The sequence below is a fragment of the Coffea arabica genome, chromosome 11e (genome assembly GCF_036785885.1).
Source record: "Coffea arabica cultivar ET-39 chromosome 11e, Coffea Arabica ET-39 HiFi, whole genome shotgun sequence".
NCBI classification, from domain to species: Eukaryota; Viridiplantae; Streptophyta; class Magnoliopsida; order Gentianales; family Rubiaceae; genus Coffea; species Coffea arabica.
In genome coordinates, this window is record NC_092331.1 from 58,833,716 (window position 1) to 58,851,578 (window position 17,863).

Sequence of the window (17,863 nt, forward strand, 5' to 3'; positions counted from 1 at the left end):
GTTGTACATTAATTGAGTTACATTATTAATTGATTTGCATTTGCACTGTTCAGATTCAATGGAATAATTCTGGTCTGCCAATGCTCAAACATCCCTTCGAGGCTACACTTTCTTTTTTTTTTTCTTTTTTTGGGCAAAGTATGCAAAGGACAACTTTGGTTGCTTTAGTAAGCATTTTGCTTGAGGAATGGAGACAAAAAAAAAATGCACGCAGCAGCTTTTTTTTGTTTTTTTTTTAAATTATGACAACATGTCCATGTTTACAGAAAATAGGAAGAAAAAAAAATTTGTAAAGGTACATTTTATTATTTTTTCTTTTACTATAATCATTCACTAATGAAAGTAATTTCGAGAAAAAAAAAAAGGAAAGTAATTTCTTGTGTTGAACATGTATTAAAGAGAGATTAAAAAAAAAAAGGCTAGTTCAAACAGTTACTGCAGATGAAGATGACGGACTTTGGCGATTACGTAATTTACGCACAAGGAAAAAACAAAGGGAAAATAATCTGGCAGAAGTCATGAGAAATACAGTAACAGCAGGAAAAAGGAGGACAGAGGAGAAATCCGAAGACAGAGTCAACGACAAAGGATATCTTCCACTATAATCTTCTCCATTGGCTGTCCTCCTCTAGTCTTTGCAGCATGATCCTTCAGTCCCCAAAATTTAGCTCCGTTAGTCCGAACTTGAATCTTCAGCCAACCAGCAAGGTAAGTTCAGTCGCTAAAACTTGTACAACCCTAACAAATATGAGCAGATGTTGCCAAGCAGGAGATGACAAGTTCAAAGAACCGAAGGAAAACGGCCTCAAAGACATTAATACTGTCCACAGCAGTACAAGATGCTCTTGCGTTAGCAGAAGACAACTCCTTCAGGCATTTGGCACTGCTCCTTTCTCAAGTGATCCTTCATCTGCCTCAGATTCACCTCCCAGCGATCCCCTGGTCTGATTCTTATCCCCGATTGTCTATGGTTTTTCATGCTTGATTCTGATTGGATGGGCATAATTCAAATGTTAGTGGGTTTTTGGATTGTTCGAAGTTTAAGATTATTCAGTTTCATTTTATCAAATTGCTTTCTTTATGTGTTTTGTAGTGATTAGCCATGTCATGTGGGAGGAGCGGGGTGGTGGTGGTTTGGTTGGGGATGAAACTAGTGGTGGACTCAGGACCTATGGTCGGACAATAATATTATAGACCTAAATGATCACGTAATTATTATGTGAAGAGAAATTTAATTAAAAATTATGTTTTTACTACGAATTTTTTGTGTTGTGAAATTATTGAAGTTATTTATTATTCAAGTAGTAATCAATTTTGTATTTTAATAGCTTTAAAACATTTGTATTATAGGAGGGATATTTCAAAAATTGGTTGTCAGATAGATAATGTGCATGGAAAGAGGATTTCTCATAATATGAGGTGCAATGAATAGGGAAATATTTTTTTTTTTCCCGAAATTGAGGGGTGCAATTATGATAAAAACATAAAAATTTGTAACAATTTTAAGGTTATTCTTTAAATTTTGCAACGTTGAGGAGGCAATTGCCCGCCCTCAGCATATCGTACCACAATCTTCAGGATGATGCATGAATGGGACTGGTTGGACTTCTAGGCCAATACAACTTAATGCTAGAGAAGTAACTGGAATATTGGAATTATGTTTGAAGGGGCAAAAATAAGCTGAAAGCATGTGATTGGATACATAACTACATCTGATGGTCATTGCACAATTACAGTAATGCGAGTTAACAAAAACTGTTATTACTAGATGTGCTTAAAGATATTAACTTCTACTGTTTCTGGAATGCAGGCTACGTTGAAAAAAGTTCGCCCTCCAAAGCCAGATTGGTACGAGGAGTTATATGCGTGGGTTATGGGGAAATTCAATAAACGTTACGAGGCTGAGGTTGGTGGTGGTTATGAGCAGTAAATTCTTGGTATGTTGACCATTTAGTTCAGTAGAAGAATACTGATAAATGCCTATTTTCTTATAAGATTGCAGACTATAAGTCTCAACTTTTTGCTAATCTGAGAGGAAAGGCTAACAAGATTTTGGAGGTTGGTGTTGGGACAGGTCCCAATCTCAAATACTATGCAAGTGAACCAGGCGTTGAAGTTTTTGGTGCGGACCCAAACATAAAAATGGAAAAGTATGCGCGGGCAGCAGCACAGGGTGCAGGCCTTCCGCTGACAAACTTTAAATTTACACAAGCAGTATGAGCCTGTCTATGGTCAATCAGATGGATTCTATTAGCGATGTCTTTTTCATGTCTGCAAGATAACAGTAGTATCTTTGCGTGGCTGATTAACTGTTTGAAAGCTGAATTTTGGTTTTCAGAAGGCCACAGCCAAAAGCTAATTTGTGTATGTCGATAGCATGCTTGGTTTTCATCTAAAGTTGATATGACTAGTGCACATACCTAATCTTATGGTGCAAGAAATGATGATTTTTATGCCTCGTTTATGAGCTTTTCCTGTCTTACCTTATTTACCCAGTTGCTTCATTTATGAAAGCTTCTTTCCTTCATTTAAGTTATATCTTGGACATCAGATGCCAAGATATCTGCTCTGTCTGTTTGAGATTAGGCAGTTGCATATAGTTCCTGTCAAATGCTTTTTGGCTTGAGCTTAGGATTTTCTTGGTGTTGATATTGGTCAACGATCCACTTTAGATGCCTCTTCCGTCTGCTGTTGCAGACTTATTAGTCACAGCTCATTTGAAGGTCATTTATCCCTCGGAGTTAATTTTGCAATGGGACTGTCTGACCATTGAATTGTGCAGGTTGCAGAGGCTCTGCCCCTTGGTGATGCATCTGTGGATGCTGTAGTGGCCACACTTGTCCTATGTTCTGTCAAAGATGTTGACTTGGCGCTGCAAGGTATGTTAATTCCTGTATGAGACACTCAAACTTTGGTAGATAAAATTTAGCATGCAGCATCTAAAGGTTTTTCTTAAGAAAATATGAATGGTCTACTTCTTGTTGGAAGAACATGTCATATACGCCTCAGTGGCTAGGTTTGTACTGCTCAGTGTATATCGAGTGGAAAAGCAGATAGCAGGGGCTAATACACATTCTAGTAATTGTTTTCAGAGATTATGAGGGTGCTTAAGCCAGGTGGGCTCTATGTGTTTGTGGAACACGTAGCAGCAGAAGGTAATAAAGATGTACTTCCTATTTGCGATAATGTAAGCTTTTATTTCATGTTAACTTCTCCATCTAACTGAATTATAACGTCAAAGCCTTGATTTGTCTGTTTTGCTGGCAGATGGAACAAGTCGGAGATTTTTCCAAGGGATTCTTGATCCTTTGCAGCAGTTTTTTGCTGATGGCTGTCACTTCACTAGAAAAACTGGAGAAGTTATTGCTAAAGCGGGCTTCTCATCAGTTGAACTTCAGCGGGCATTTGTGCCTTCTGCCTCGATAGCAAATCCTCAGGTTTATGGGATAGCTCGCAAGTAGCCTAGATTAATGTTATGCCACATAAAATATTCCTGCTGCAAACCTTGGAATAATTATTTGAATACTGTTGAGTGTGTTTGGATAGAGTACTATTTGAAATATGCGTGTTTGGATTGTAAATTATTTGAAATATTTTTACTGTAGTTCTTTTTGTGATATGATGTATGTGAGATAAAAAGATAATTGGGAAGATAAAAAAGTGTATTGAAAATTGTAATGGTGATGTAAGCAAATATATTTAGGTAAATAATCTCCTGTCGAAAATTATTTGGAATAATTATTGTAGCACTTTTTATGATATGATGTATGTGAGATAAAAAGTAATTGAAAATATAAAAAGGTGGATTGGGAAATACGTTTATGATGCAAGCGAAATATTATTTGAGATAAATTTGCAATCCAAACACAGTTACACATTCCAACCATTACTTATTCTTGTTGTACTACTCTATTGTAATACATTCCAGCCTTCGTCAGAATCAGTAATAAATTCCAAGTATTGCAATTCTTATTGTACTACTCTTTGTAGTCCAAGTGTGGTGGTCCTTACCAAAGATGGCAGATGCCCGAAGGGTGCCATTTCCATGTAAAAGCTGAAAAAAGAAAGACAAAGCTCAAGGTAGTGGATGGCTTTGATTCATTTATTGATTTGCCATTTTCAACGTTAGTGCCTTGGTTGATCTTCTGAGTGGTTAAGATTGTTCGCATGTACTAATTCTTATTCCACTGCTCTATGATCATCAATTATTAAATAGCAAGAAGTCAAAGCACAAAATTAACAGTCGGGTACTACTTTATCTCCTACCTTAGTGCACAAAATAAGAAAGAAACCAACAAGTAGCACACTCTCATTTAGCTACCGACATATTTACAAACAAAAAAAGGATAGGAAAAATGGATTAAGCAAAAAAGAACACGAAAGAGATGAGGCATTGTGAGTAATAAAATTGAGGTACTAGATACTATCTTAAATTGTTAATTAGAAATATAGGCCAAATTCTTGAACTTCTCATCTTGGGGTCATCTCTTATTATTAAGTTAAAAAAAGACAATAAATAAAGAAATTCGAAAAAAAAAAAGTAATAAAACATGTAAAGTAATTCAAAAAAATAATAATAAAACACACTCATTCATTCTCAGGTTCTCTTTCCCTTTTTCATTTCCCTAAATAACTATTACTAGGGATAATTCTCTTGAGCTTTCTCATAATATCACTCAGCTCTCCTGATGTCTTTAAAATCTCACTTAACTCCTTTGAATTGACATTCATTGTAACATTTTAGCCCCTTTGAGGAAATGCAAGAAAGATAATACTTTTATTTTAGTTTACAACAACAATTTAATTTATAAAGTTTACAACAACAATAAAAAATAAAATAAGGTTAACTTTTTATAAGTTGTAAATTTCTTAACTTAAACTAGTTATTTTAGTTGTTTTGGAACAAAGCAAAATTTACACCTTGAAGAATTCACACATATGAAGAGATTATTTTAATTTTCAACATAACTTAAACTACATCATGTATTAAAATGTATTTCCCAAAAAAATTTCTTGACTTTCGTATAACTATCTATGAAAGTTTTCAAGGTATTAATTACTCACCAAAATCCTCTTGAATGCTTGATTTTAAATAGATTTAATTTATCCACGTCTTTTGCTGTCCCACCATAATCTCGATATAGAGAAATATAGACCATTATTATATAACAATTCATTTTTTGTTTTAATCTACATTTTTTGGTTTAACAATTTTATTTTTTTGACTTTTTGGTTAAATAGTTATTAAGAGCAAAGGTGTTATTGTCAATTTATGACATTTGATAAGAATATTTAGTCTCGTCAAACTCATAGAGGAGGTAAGCAAAATTTTACAAACCTCAAGGAGCTAAGTGATATTATGAAAAATCTCAAAGATTTTTAAAATTATCCAAAAAAAAAGGGTAAACAATAAAAGAAGGCGATTGGGAAAGCCATAAAGGAGCCGGACACTGGTAAAGTAATTTATGTAGAGATGGCAATAGGGGCGGAGATGGCAATAGGAGCGGATGGGGCGGGGCAAAATATTTACCCCGCAGAAAAAAAAAAAATATATATATATATATATAAATATTAAATACACAAAAGTACAAAACCCCTAAATCTAATTATCCCCCATTCGGCCATTCCCATTTCCCCCTCAGTTCCTCCATTTCCTCCTTCGCAGAATCGCAGCCAGCCAGCCACCGCCGTCGCCTCCCATAGTCCCATTCCCCTCAATTCTAATCAGTAATCAGTCTCAATCACTCGAAATCTCTAAATTCATTTTTCCCCTCCTTTCAAACTTCAACTGGTACTAAATGAAATCCATGCTCTCTCTCTTTTTTTTTCCCCTTTCCTGCTAATTTGCTTGCATTTACGTTCTTAGATGACTGAAATTTTGGTTGCGTTGGAAATTTTATGGTCCACTTCAATCTCGTAGTTGAAAGAGGATGAAACTTTTTGTGTGTGCTTGTAATCTGTTTGTGAAAATGCGTGAATGAAATAGAGGTATCAGTTAAGGCTTTATTCAGATTAAAAATCTATATCTTGTTTCACATATATCGTAAAACATGAAAGATACGGTATTACTGTACCTCCATTTTCCTTTTTAGGAATTATGGCCTATGAATGTGTTAGCAGACGTTTTGGAGCATCTTGATAAGAGTAGTGTTTTCTGTATGCAGGGGTTTTCTTAAGCTGATTGATGGACTAAAGTCTTAAAACTTTTGGGCTATTAGAGAGTTTTCTATGATTGCTTTATTGGTAATCTCAGAGGTAAGTTCTTGATGTGTTTGCAAAATGAGAATCTGTATTGTCTACCCAAAACTGCAATGCTCTGTGCCTCTTCAGTTTGCTCGTCCTTTGTTGGTTCAGTTAATTCCCCTCATTATTTTCATAGGTGATATTTTCTTTTTTTTATTTTTCACATCTTAGTTCTTCATTTACAGCTAAGCTGAAGATTATGAATTGTAGAAAGTTATCCATTTCTCGCGGGGGACCGCAGGGGAAACGGGGCGGGGGTGGGGGGCAGAGGCAGGGGACGGGGGGAGTTATTTGACAACGGGGCCAAAGTAAAATCAATAAAAAAAAAAGGGCATTATTGCAAAACGGGCACTTAAATATCCGTCAGGGTTCTTATTCGCGTTTGCACACTCAGACGCTTCTCACTGTCCTTCTCTGTATTCGTTTATGCAACCCACAAAATCAACAAAAAATTGGTAAGTTCATTTGTTTGTTTATTTAGCTGTGAAGGATTTTTTCCCCCTGTTAAATGGATGATTTATTTATGTTTTAATTTCTTGATCTTGATTGTAGCTTGTGAACCTTTCGTTGCTAATGCCTTATTGTGTCTCTCAGAAGTTCTTTATTTCTTGTTGGTTAGCTTTTCTCCATAAAGTTTATATTTTGTCATAACAATTTGTTTCTGGTGATTGGATTTTATTTTGTGCTTAGACCTATTGAAGTTCAATGAAATTGTTAGTTCTGGAGCCTGAGTTATTTTATTTTATTTTATTTTTTGGCTGGAACTGGTCTGAAACCCGAATGAAGATGGATGTAAAATTTGTTCCCTAAGTTGGCTGTTAAGGTTTCTTTTGCATATGAGTGAACTATGAATGAAAATAATCCGAAAGTACTTGCACTTGTTCCTTACTTAAGCCCTCGAATGCCTTTCCTAGTTTTTCTTTCTCCTTTGATCTATTGAGACATTGGATAGTTTGGATTTTGATCAAGAAAATCTTGCAAGGGTACTCAATATTGAATCGATTGGTATATTTTGCACATTAGCTTTCATAAGGGTTAGGTTCATTCCATAAGTCGACCACTCTCTTTAAAGATTGTTCCTTTGTAATATTTGATTGCAAGTAAGAATGCAGCCTAATACCAAACTTAATCCAAAAAAACGTTGCTTAGTATTTATTTGTTGTATGCCTAGTCTGCCATGCTCTGGGTATATGCATGGAAGTCAATTCCTAGAATGCTACCATTTACCAAAACATTCTTGCGTGTGGTCTTCTTTCCCAAAGCACATTCATGCAAAAAATATTTATCAAGCATGGTAGCCAATGGCATCAGATTGGTGGACTGAAAATTTATGAGTTGTAAACGGCTTGCAATACTGGATGTCATATTGTTGATTAGTCTTTTTATACCAGTAGGATTTCCATATTCCAGAATGAGATGATAGTCCCTGAAAATATGAATGAGACTGACATCTTTCCCATTTCTCTTCTTAAGGTGAGAAGCTCACTGGAAATAGGATGTGAAGCTTCTATACAGGAAGGAAGGATTACATTCATTTGCTGCATTTAGTGCTACAAGTGCCAAAGGGCACTGCTTCACCAGAAATCATCCTTCAATGTTTATTTTTTTGTAACTATCTTCAAACCATGAAGTTTTCTGTAGTTTTCAAATCCTTGCGTAGCTATCCCGCTCTTCGTGTGGTTACTGGCCCTCTACAGTCTCGTGCATTTCAGCCTGATTTCATTCCCAGGGATCCCAAATCAAAGCCCGTAAGACACAAGTATCCTGCTTTCTATGATCCTTATGGCCCTAGACCCCCACCTTCAGATAAGATCATTTGGCTTGCAGAACAGATTGCAGCCCTGTCTCCTGAAGAGCGTAATTTGATTGGTCCCATGCTTAGAGACAGACTAAGGCATCCTAAGATTCAACCAGTTTTAGTGGAGGGCATGGACTTGGGTCCTCAGGGAGGGTCTGGTGCTGGGTCTTCAAAGGCTGAGGAGAAGAAGGTTGAAAAAACTGCATTTGATGTCAAGTTAGAAAAGTTTGATGCTGCTGCAAAAATTAAGGTGATCAAAGAGGTTCGTGCTTTCACAAATTTGGGGTTGAAGGAAGCCAAAGATTTAGTTGAGAAAGTACCAGTTTTAATTAAGCAAGGTATCACTAAAGAAGAGGCAAATGATATTATAGAGAAGATCAAGGCTATAGGGGGAGTTGCTGTTATGGAGTAGATTTTCACCGAGTTTTGTATGCTTTCTTTGAACTGTTATCAAAGTTCTATTGCCAGTTTTTCGCTCTGATAGAGAAACAACTGCCATTCTGAAGATGTTGTTCTTGCATATTCAAAAGAATGAAATTTTCCTTGCTAGGTAGAGGAGGAACATTATATTTTCCTTCAAATTTGGTTTTCATACTTGATATTTTGTGTTGACCCTTAATGGGATTTTGGGATACGGATGGGCCACCAGGGAAATTGGCTTAACAGATGTCTAGTTTGTGTAAAATTGCTGGTGTATGATATTGGAATTATTGCTGATTTAGCTGTGGTTGCAACTTACAAGTAGTATGTTTGCTTCAGCATTTTAACATGGCGGCTGACTTTTCAGTGGCCGGAAATGGCCTCTGTCCATTTTTGAGATGTCCAAACAGTTACATTTCAGGCTTTTGCCAGGTATGGAAATTCTGGAATTGAATTATGAACTCTCAGCATGCGATTTTCACTTAACTGATCCTCAGCAATTAACAGACCCACACTCTAGTAGATAACATTTTTAGCCACTTCATGCAATATTTGAAAATATTTCTTGCGCAAATATGAGATGTGTAACCTTCATTGTTGTAGTCGAATAGCATTCCTAATTGACCAATTGTTACTGGTCAATTAGTTCATCTTAACTTGAAAGCAGTAGTAGAGTAAATAAACATGATTGTGGCCCAAGTCTTCAGTTCTTTGGCCAGATGATAGTTAATATACGATTATGGTCTTGATTCTTCAATTCTTTGGTTGGATGGATGGAACTATTGGGAAATTGTTCATTTAATAAACATGTTTGGTCTTGATTCTTCTAGAAAAGAAAGGTAAATCCTTAAAGGCGAAGGCAAGCTCTTCAAGTGTCGAACCTTGAACATGCATGTTACCTTTTTTGCTTTTGGGTGATGACAGTAGATAACATTTCCATGTGGAGCATGACCGAGAAAGACAAAGGTCTAGAGAGTGGATGACTGTGTTCATTGATTGATTTTTCATTTCCCAAGCTATTGCATTAGTTGATCTTCCAACTTGGTTAAGGTAGTGGTTGATGACGAATGAGTTGAGGCTTTCCAAAAAGGATTTGCAAACGTGGATTCATAATGTGTCAATTGCGTTCCCATGTTCCAACTCTTATCCCTCTTGTGAAAAGCTAGATTTTTCAACTTTTTTTTTTTGACGTGAAAGAACTGATGGTGAAGAAAATTAAACATGAGCAATGACTTTGTTTTAACTCCTCTTTCATTGCAAAGATTTTTCAACTTTTTTTTTTTGACGTGAAAGAACTGATGGTGAAGAAAATTAAACATGAGCAATGACTTTGTTTTAACTCCTCTTTCATCACAAAATCCTTAATTAACACGGCTTTTAGCATAAAACTTGGCTGCTACTACTTTTCCTCTTACCTTGCCACACAAAATAAGCAAGAAATTGACAAATACCTCCTGCGTGCCCTCATAAGTATTATTTGGCATGTATTCTCCCAAGAAATAGGTGCCTATCAAACTATAATGCGACACAAGAAAAATAAGAAATGAATAACAAAAGAAATGTGAAAATAAAAGCCATAAAATCAAACTAGTATAGCTTACCTCTATACATAAGCTCTTTTTTTTGTTCAAATTACTCAACAGGAGTGTGCATCGAAATCAAATTCAGTAATTTGGAATTTTGAATTTGGAATTTTTGGAAATTTGGACATTAGAAAATTCGATCGATTTCAAATTTGATTTCACAAATTCCGAATTCGAATTCGTTTCGAATTCAATTTGAAAGTTGGTAATAACCGGTTTCACCTAATTCGGTAATTATATGTAAGTTTTGCTAAACTAAATGCCAACTTTTGTATAATATAAGTTTATAGTTATAACATAATATACAACTAACTTAATAAGACTTATTATTGTATTGTTTTATAATATAATTATTAATTAGATGTATTATTATATAATATAAATTTTTATATTACATATTTATTAATATATATAACACATACGAATTTGAAATTGAATATCAAATTAGGTATTCGATTCCGATTTCGCATTGTGAATTCGAAATCCAAAATTCCGTTTTGAGAAAACATATTCTCAAATTCAAACCAAATTCGTATATTTTGAAAATAAAAAAATCTGATTTCCTTTCCGTTTTTCGCTTTACCGATTTCGAGAATTCCAAAATTCGAATCGAATTCGATCGATAAATCGATTTTTTTTTTAAGTTACATGCTCCTATAACTCAGAATGAATCACTTATTATATATTTATACTCCACCTACGAAAGGACATAAGAATTTATAACTCTCTTGTAGTATAAAGCTAAGTTAAAATATCTAGCTCAAGAAAAAAAGAAAAATACACACTTACACTTTTCATACTTTTCCTCCGTCATTTCCCTAGAAACAAAACAAGCACCTTTAATGTAGTAATAAAAATTTAAAAAAAAATGTTCGGGGGCCATTACAAAGGGCACAGTAAATATACGGGGACACAACCAGAAATCAAGCCAAATTTGAGGGTATGTCAGCAACAAGGACGCTTAAATAATCGCGCTCTCTCCGTCAAATTAGGGTTCTTATATTCACATTTCTATTTTCTACACGCTGACAATTCACACTCTCTACCTTCACTCCTTTCCCCAGCAGAAGCCCAACAGAATCAATAATAAATTCGTAAGCCCATTTTGTTTGTTTACATCAGCACCATCATTCATGTAAATATGTGCTTAGTTATCTAAAAAAATTGTTTTTTAGTCCTTAAATGCTGGATTGCATTTCTTGTTTATTTTCTTAAGCTTCACAAGTCCTCGTGAATCTTTGGTGGCAGATGCTGTATTCTTCATTTGAGGAGTTTTTATTTCTGGGTTGGTAGTAATTCTCGTAAAGTTCAAATTTTTTAATTGCTTCTTTCTTTTTACATAATATGGTACGAATGATTGGGAATTATTCTGTGCTTAGCTGTTTTTTCATTTATTTTAAAAAATTATAGCTTGAGATACAGCAGTTGGCGGTTGTAGTCTAGTTTCAATGATTTTGTAATAATAGTGAATTATTACGGGTTATTACATTAAAAATTATGTTGTCACTGTAGCTGAGTATTTTTAGCTGTGTTCATAATCATAAAAAAACTAAAGCCAAAAAGGGGGAAAATTCCAGAGGGGGCAAATGATGTGGAAAAGAAAAGTTTTCCTTTGTGTGTAGACATTTGCTGTTTTTTAAATTTTTTTTAAGGCATCTTTTGAATGTTGACTAGCTTTGCTCCTGTCATTCGACTTGAGAAAGAAAAAGATTATACTTTTCTTTGTGATTTTGTGACATTGATCTTCTGGTAAATGTCATTTCAGGCTTTCGGTTTGAATTATAGGTCTTTGCCATCAATTTTTCTTAACTCACGTCTTGTTGAATTTAAACCAGGCTTATCCACTCTTCAAGGGAAAGGTTGGCGCATGAGAAGAATATTTTAGCTGTCTTGGTTATTGTTTATCTTGTTGGTGAGAGAAACACTCTGCAGAGGATTGCATTAGAGTGTGTTTGGATAGCCAATTATTTGGTCAAATATATTTGCTGACATCACCATTACAATTTCCAATACACCTTTTTATCTTCCCAATTACTTTTTTATCTCACATACATCACATCACAAAAAGTGTTACAGTAAAAATATTTCAAATAACTTACCATCCAAACACACTTTTTTCCATTGGTGACAAGTTAATCAGGGTTTAAGATATCTATTGTTTCCAAAGTTCTTTAGGCATGGGTTCATTGTTTCAAACAGTGACATGAAGATTTTATCCCTATTTTGTAAGTTTTATGTGTCGTAAACATATTTGAAGCATTCAGAGATTTCCAATCTCACAAGGACAAAGGATTAGTGTTTGATAGGCTAGCTTTGAGCTTTAGAAAGAGTTCTGACAGCTAGCAGGAGGGATTTCTGGTGGGTTTTCTGAAAGATAGCTAAAACGGGGTCCCTGTGTTGTGTGGCTGCAAGGCCACATGGATCTACTGCTGCTAGCAGGGAATGGTCTGTGGGGCCACATGAACCTTACTGGCGTACAAACTCAAGTTATTCACCGCCACCGCCGAGATGGGACTTCCGTTTCCAATCTGAAGCACTGTCATTTGGCTCCCATGATGGGATTCAACTGTTTGGGTCTTCAGCATCCTCAAATAGTAGAGAAAGTAGGAGCTGGTTGAGAGGCAATCATGTGGCCAATCATCCATATATGGCAAATGATGGTGGTGGCCCGTATTATAGTAGTCCCTCTGACATTTCCCCAGTGCGGCAATGGACTCCTCCAACAATACAAGAAATCAGTGTTGATGATTATAACACTTCGAGAAGAGGTTTGTCAATAACTTTCACGTTTTGTGTCCATTTCCACGGATTGAGTTTGCCCTCAATGGTAACATGCTTTTAGCTTTGAAGGGTTCACAATATCGTCACTTGCAGTATTACTTCTGTCTCTTGCTATTTGTTCCAAGTTGTTTTCTTTTGTGTATTCAGATTTGATCCTGTGGCCCCCCTCCCCCAAAGTTGTGCTTGCTTCTTTGATATAACTACTGCTCTTTATTGATAAGGAAGCATGATAATTAAGTATCCAATCCAATTGCTTTTAATTACTTTGATACAAGTATGCATATGACATTTACAATTTTATGTAAAACCATCTATAGTAGAATAATTTTGTTTGTTTTTCTGTATATGAACATTCGTGTGATAAGAAAAGTAGCTGCAATGGGGTATGGTTTTGCTCCCTTTTATAATAAGGATCCATGCTTTCTTTGTCCAAAATAACATCGTGGCAGGTGTAGATTTGTTGATGGGCTGATCATTAAAGGGGGAGCTTGTAAACTTGTAGCTCCAATTTGGCAGGTTCTGTGCTGGAGTCCAAATGATTTTTGCCCAAAATTGATTCTTGTATGGTGTCATAGTACAGGCTTGTGCCTGCTTGTTGTTAACTAAGCCTGCCTCCAAACACCATTACACTTCATCTTCATGTTTCCAGGTTAGGTTCAAAAGTAAATGTACCTTCAATCATGTGCAGTCATCTAATATAATGCATCAATCATCTTATAAGTCAGCTATAAACATGACCCATTAAAATTGAAGCAAACAAGGATGTTGCTACAATGCTATTCTCAACTGTCCCTGTTTTTGTGTTGAGGGGTTACCCATGATTTCAGCATTAAGATCCCTACAGTTCATGACCTCAACATGAACTCCCACCCCTCCTCCCTCTCTCACAACACTCAGACATGAACACATGGAAATGCATATTTATCTTTTCCCTTCTTCCCTGGTATCCATTGCCCTTATATCATACTCTTTTCTTGAGGTCACTTGTGGGGCTGATGATGGGAAGCTAAGTAACAAGATGCTTTAAATTAAGTTTTTCAATTAAATTGCCAGGACAAGAAAATTGTTGAACATAGATTTGATAGCTTGGTGATGTCATTAGCTGTAATTGATTATTGACCTGGTTGGCTGGGTACAGATTGGTCCATAACCTTATGGGTGCACAGCTTGAGTGAGACCTGTGATGACAGAGCATCATGGTGGATGCTTCTATAGGCACTCTTGGTTTGGTATCCTGGCTAGTTCACATTTTCATCTTGTTTTTATTGCTAATTATGTGCCTTAGGACTTTCTTCTTTTTTAAGGGCTTATTTATCAGAATTTCCTGTATTTTAATCTACAAAAGAAAATTATATTTGCTTGTAGATGATAAAAAGTTGTTTTACGTTTGTTTTTATTTGAAACGAGTACGTACCGATACTATTGATATTCAGCCAACTACTGGTATTGTATGGGAAAAGCTCAATGCCACATTTGTAGCTTCTGTCTAAGCTTACATTAATACAGATATTAGCTGTTGCTGCCTTTTGATAGATGTTTTGTTGCTTAAAAGAAACATTAAGCACATGCACTGGTACTGTGAGATTAGTGAGTTATCGTCATAGGAGGCTGCTTATGTTTGCCCTACAGTGCAATACGGTTCTGAGTTTCCTGTCAATCCTGAGTAATTTTATTGTTCATGTAACTTCCCTTTCCCTCTGGAAGAATTATATATTTTATATCTGTTGAGAATGGTATTAGCATATCTTAGTTGTAATTTTCCTATGACCCAAGTAAGTTACAAAAGGATTTGCTTTTGATTGTGCATTATGGGGTGATATATACTTTTGGCTTGTTCAGCATGACTGCATCTGGCTCTTGAAAATTTTGTTGAAGCATCACTAGTACATGAGTTTGATTTTCATTAGAACACATTACCATAGAGATAGTCATCAATATGGAACTAACCTTTATGGTTTCATCTGTCTTGGGTTCGCTTTAAACATTTTCAGTTTTATGAAATCGTTTGTCAATATCTTATGTGGTCTATCATTGGGGTTGCTTTACTGTCATTGGTTGTATGCATAAACAATTGTTCATATTAAGTGAACTACTATGAATGGAAATTTTAAATTGCTGATACTATCCTTCTCTTGTTTGATGCAGTCTCAAGGCCCTTATCCTTTTCCCCTGCTATGGAAGTAAGTTATGATTTTCCTTTCCCATGCTTAGCTTAGTACTGCCTGAAGTTCAACTTAATTATACTTACTTTTGCAGGGCACATCAGCTGCAAGGGATAGTGGTGGCTCAACTTCATCCAGGTCGGACAGTAGTGATTACGAGTCTGTGGCCAAGACACATCACTCTCATCGTAATTTTTCAAGTCGCCGTTGCTTTATGTCAAAACCTGTTCACCCATTGACCCTTCCATCTGACACACCTAGAAGAGAAGCTACTGACAGCAATGCTGCTGGGTATTTGGAATTTGATGCTGTTACTCCTCGAAGAGAAAAACATCGTTTGAGCAGTGCTAGTGGTAGTGTCGATCTCACTGATGTTTCTGAGCCATTTGAAGCTGATTTTTCAAGTAGATATTGTAATCCATCAGATAGTTTCAAATGTGGATTGTGTGAGAGGCTTCTTTCACAGAGATCTCCTTGGAGTTCTCGACGTATTGTGAGAAGCGGAGACATGCCTGTTGCTGGGGTTCTTTCATGCCGCCATGTATTCCATGCTGAATGCTTGGAGCAAACTACCCCAAAGGCAAACAAAAATGACCCTCCTTGCCCAATCTGTGCCAAAGTTGAAGAGGAGAATTCTCCAGATCAGCGGGTCTTTTCTAAGTTCTTCCCTAGGCTTAGGCCTTTCTGCGAAGATGGACCATCAAGGCCATGGGGTTGCGCACAGGCAGGAGATTGTGTTGAAGGTGCTTTGCATGCACCTCCCCGCAGTACCATGTTGTCACTTACTCGGAGTCGGATTAAAAAGAATCTGTCATTGAAGGGTAATGTAGGCAAAGACTTTCCCGGGAAGGCGAGGAAAAGTGGCTCATTTGCCTCACAGTTATTTGTTGGTTCGGTTGACCATGGAGTCGCTGGTTCGTCCAAGACAGTTTCTGGCACAAGTTTGAAGTGAAACCAGAAGAGTGTGTCTGATGATTAGGAGGACCATATAAAAATGTATTTGCATTTCAGGGATCAATCCATCCATGGCTTTGGGTTGATTGCAGTCAGTGTGTTGAATTGGGTAGTTGGGTTGTGTTCCTGTAATCTTTAGTGGGATTTGGGGTTCTAAATTAGGAAAATTTGACGTATGTTGTAATCATTTAGCCTGGATCTAAATCACAAGGATGTAAAAATGAATGATGGAAATGCCACGAAATCGGCCTAATGAATTACTATTATTGAAAATTGTTGTTGCCATGTTCTTTGGTCCTCTTGGCATTGATCAATCAATGGTCACCCGGTTTTGGTGTTTCATCAGACCGGCTGGACGCAAGGCTATTCATGCATTGTATCTCCAACTGTTAATGGATTATTGATTACACTACTATCCTTTTGAAGAATTAACGCATGAATTCTTTGGTAACTTCTGAAGAAAAAAAAAAAAGTATGAGGTGTATGAAATTATCTCCCGGGTATAGAGACATTTGCAGCTAAAAGATGTTGTGCTTTGCAGGCGTCTTAGTCATTGACAGCTGGAAATTGTCAAAGTTGTCTTGTTCCTCAGGCATGATACTCCCTCCGTCCCACTTTGATAGTCTCATTTTTTTTTTCACACAGTTTAAGAAAAAATAGTTAATTTTGTTGGAAAAGTAAATTTAGATTGCTATTTTCCTAAAATACCCTCGCATTAAATAGAGTACAACTTTATGGGAACTTGAATTGATAGTAAAAAAAGAATCAACTCTCATTAAATGGGGTAGGTTTATAGTAACAACAACTTACATTGAATAAGGGCATTTTAGGAAAATTAAAATACAACTACATTCTTCAATTGGAAAGTGGACTACAATTTGGGACAGACGAAAAAGGAAAACGGGACTATCAAAGTGGGACGGAGGGAGTATTTGCAAGGTTTTTTCCCTTTATTAAATGTGCAAAGAAACTTGCGACTGGGAAGGGAAAGAACATTGGAAAGAAAACCCGTCAATAACATATTCACAATAAGAAATCAGGGGCCATTGGCCCGCCCTTGTACCAAAAAAAAATGGCGAGAGATGGGCCACAGAAGAGCTAGAATTGGAGGCCGAGAAGTGATCACCTTTTGTCAAAAGGTTCAATGGCTTGACACATTAGCAGTTTCTTTCCCCTTCACCTTCAGCAATATGTATCAAAAATCATATGACTGTAGTTTCAGATTGATATCCTGTCCATGGGCTGGATTAGCCCGAGTCTGATCAGCTCAAAAAAAACCCGAGGAATCGTATGTTTAAGAGGGCGAAGCAAAGTTTGAATCTCAATATTCAGTATGAATGAAATATGAGTCGAGCCCGAGTTTTGTTAGGAACAGATTCAATTAAGACTCGACCCATATAAGTTGCATACATACATACAGACATATATCATACATATATAGTAAAAAACACTTTGGATTATACATATATATATATGTATGTATATACACATATTATAACATAAAGTATTAATAGTTTGTCTACAAATTTATAATAATTAATAAATATTAAACATGTATTGAATCCGATTTGGACCCAAAACTCGTATTAAATTGTAAGTTGAATTTGAAAGTTATAATTTGGATTCAAACTTAAAAGCTTGAAAGCCAAGGTTGTATTTACCAAAATTGGACTCATGAAATCCAAATATTATATTGACAGCCACAGTCGTAATACTCATCCAAACATTCCTCCAAGGCAAACATTGGATTTTGGACCACTTTTTTTTGTCAGCAACGATACATGTGTATAACCTACTCTATCCTAATCTAGGGGGGAGGGGGAGCCTAAGGAGGCTGTTGTAGGGGCTAGTGGGTATACAGACCCAACTAGACTAAGAGAGTGCTATGGCACAACCCTTAAATTTTTTTCGCTGCTGATGAG

General features: G+C 36.1%; 3 protein-coding genes across 13 annotated transcripts; all 3 read left to right on the plus strand.

Moving 5' to 3' along the window:
• Positions 1-447: 447 nt before the first annotated feature.
• On the plus strand, positions 448-3,604 carry LOC113717047 (uncharacterized). Of its 3 annotated transcripts, none has more exons than XM_027241696.2 (6): positions 448-942; positions 1,811-1,906; positions 1,996-2,214; positions 2,783-2,879; positions 3,093-3,187; positions 3,268-3,604. In XM_027241696.2, the coding sequence occupies exons 1-6, from the start codon at positions 643-645 to the stop codon at positions 3,424-3,426; spliced, it is 966 nt and encodes a 321-aa protein (XP_027097497.1). In that variant the 5' UTR covers positions 448-642; the 3' UTR covers positions 3,427-3,604. The 3 variants fall into 3 exon arrangements, with proteins under 3 accessions (XP_027097497.1, XP_071928810.1, XP_027097496.1); XM_027241695.2 differs by having other exon boundaries at positions 452-942; positions 3,093-3,155; XM_072072709.1 differs by lacking the exon at positions 3,093-3,187.
• A 1,845-nt stretch (positions 3,605-5,449) lies between these two features.
• LOC113715418 (uncharacterized) lies at positions 5,450-8,762 on the plus strand. Of its 9 annotated transcripts, none has more exons than XR_011825444.1 (4): positions 5,450-5,727; positions 5,867-5,988; positions 6,165-6,255; positions 6,429-6,500. XR_011825444.1 is itself a non-coding variant. In XM_027239605.2 (4 exons), exon 4 carries the CDS (start codon positions 7,869-7,871, stop codon positions 8,451-8,453), a length of 585 nt encoding a protein of 194 aa, XP_027095406.1. In that variant the 5' UTR covers positions 5,590-5,727; positions 5,867-5,988; positions 6,165-6,255; positions 7,717-7,868; the 3' UTR covers positions 8,454-8,762. The 9 variants fall into 9 exon arrangements, 5 of the variants coding, with proteins under 5 accessions (XP_027095405.1, XP_027095408.1, XP_071928783.1 ...); XM_027239605.2 differs by lacking the exon at positions 6,429-6,500 and adding an exon at positions 7,717-8,762 and having other exon boundaries at positions 5,590-5,727; XR_011825443.1 differs by lacking the exon at positions 5,867-5,988.
• Positions 8,763-10,984: 2,222 nt separating this feature from the next.
• LOC140021524 (uncharacterized) lies at positions 10,985-16,214 on the plus strand. The gene is made up of 4 exons (XM_072072551.1): positions 10,985-11,138; positions 11,880-12,812; positions 14,971-15,005; positions 15,082-16,214. The coding sequence occupies exons 2-4, from the start codon at positions 12,692-12,694 to the stop codon at positions 15,937-15,939; spliced, it is 1,014 nt and encodes a 337-aa protein (XP_071928652.1). The 5' UTR covers positions 10,985-11,138; positions 11,880-12,691; the 3' UTR covers positions 15,940-16,214.
• The last annotated feature ends 1,649 nt before the right edge of the window (positions 16,215-17,863 follow it).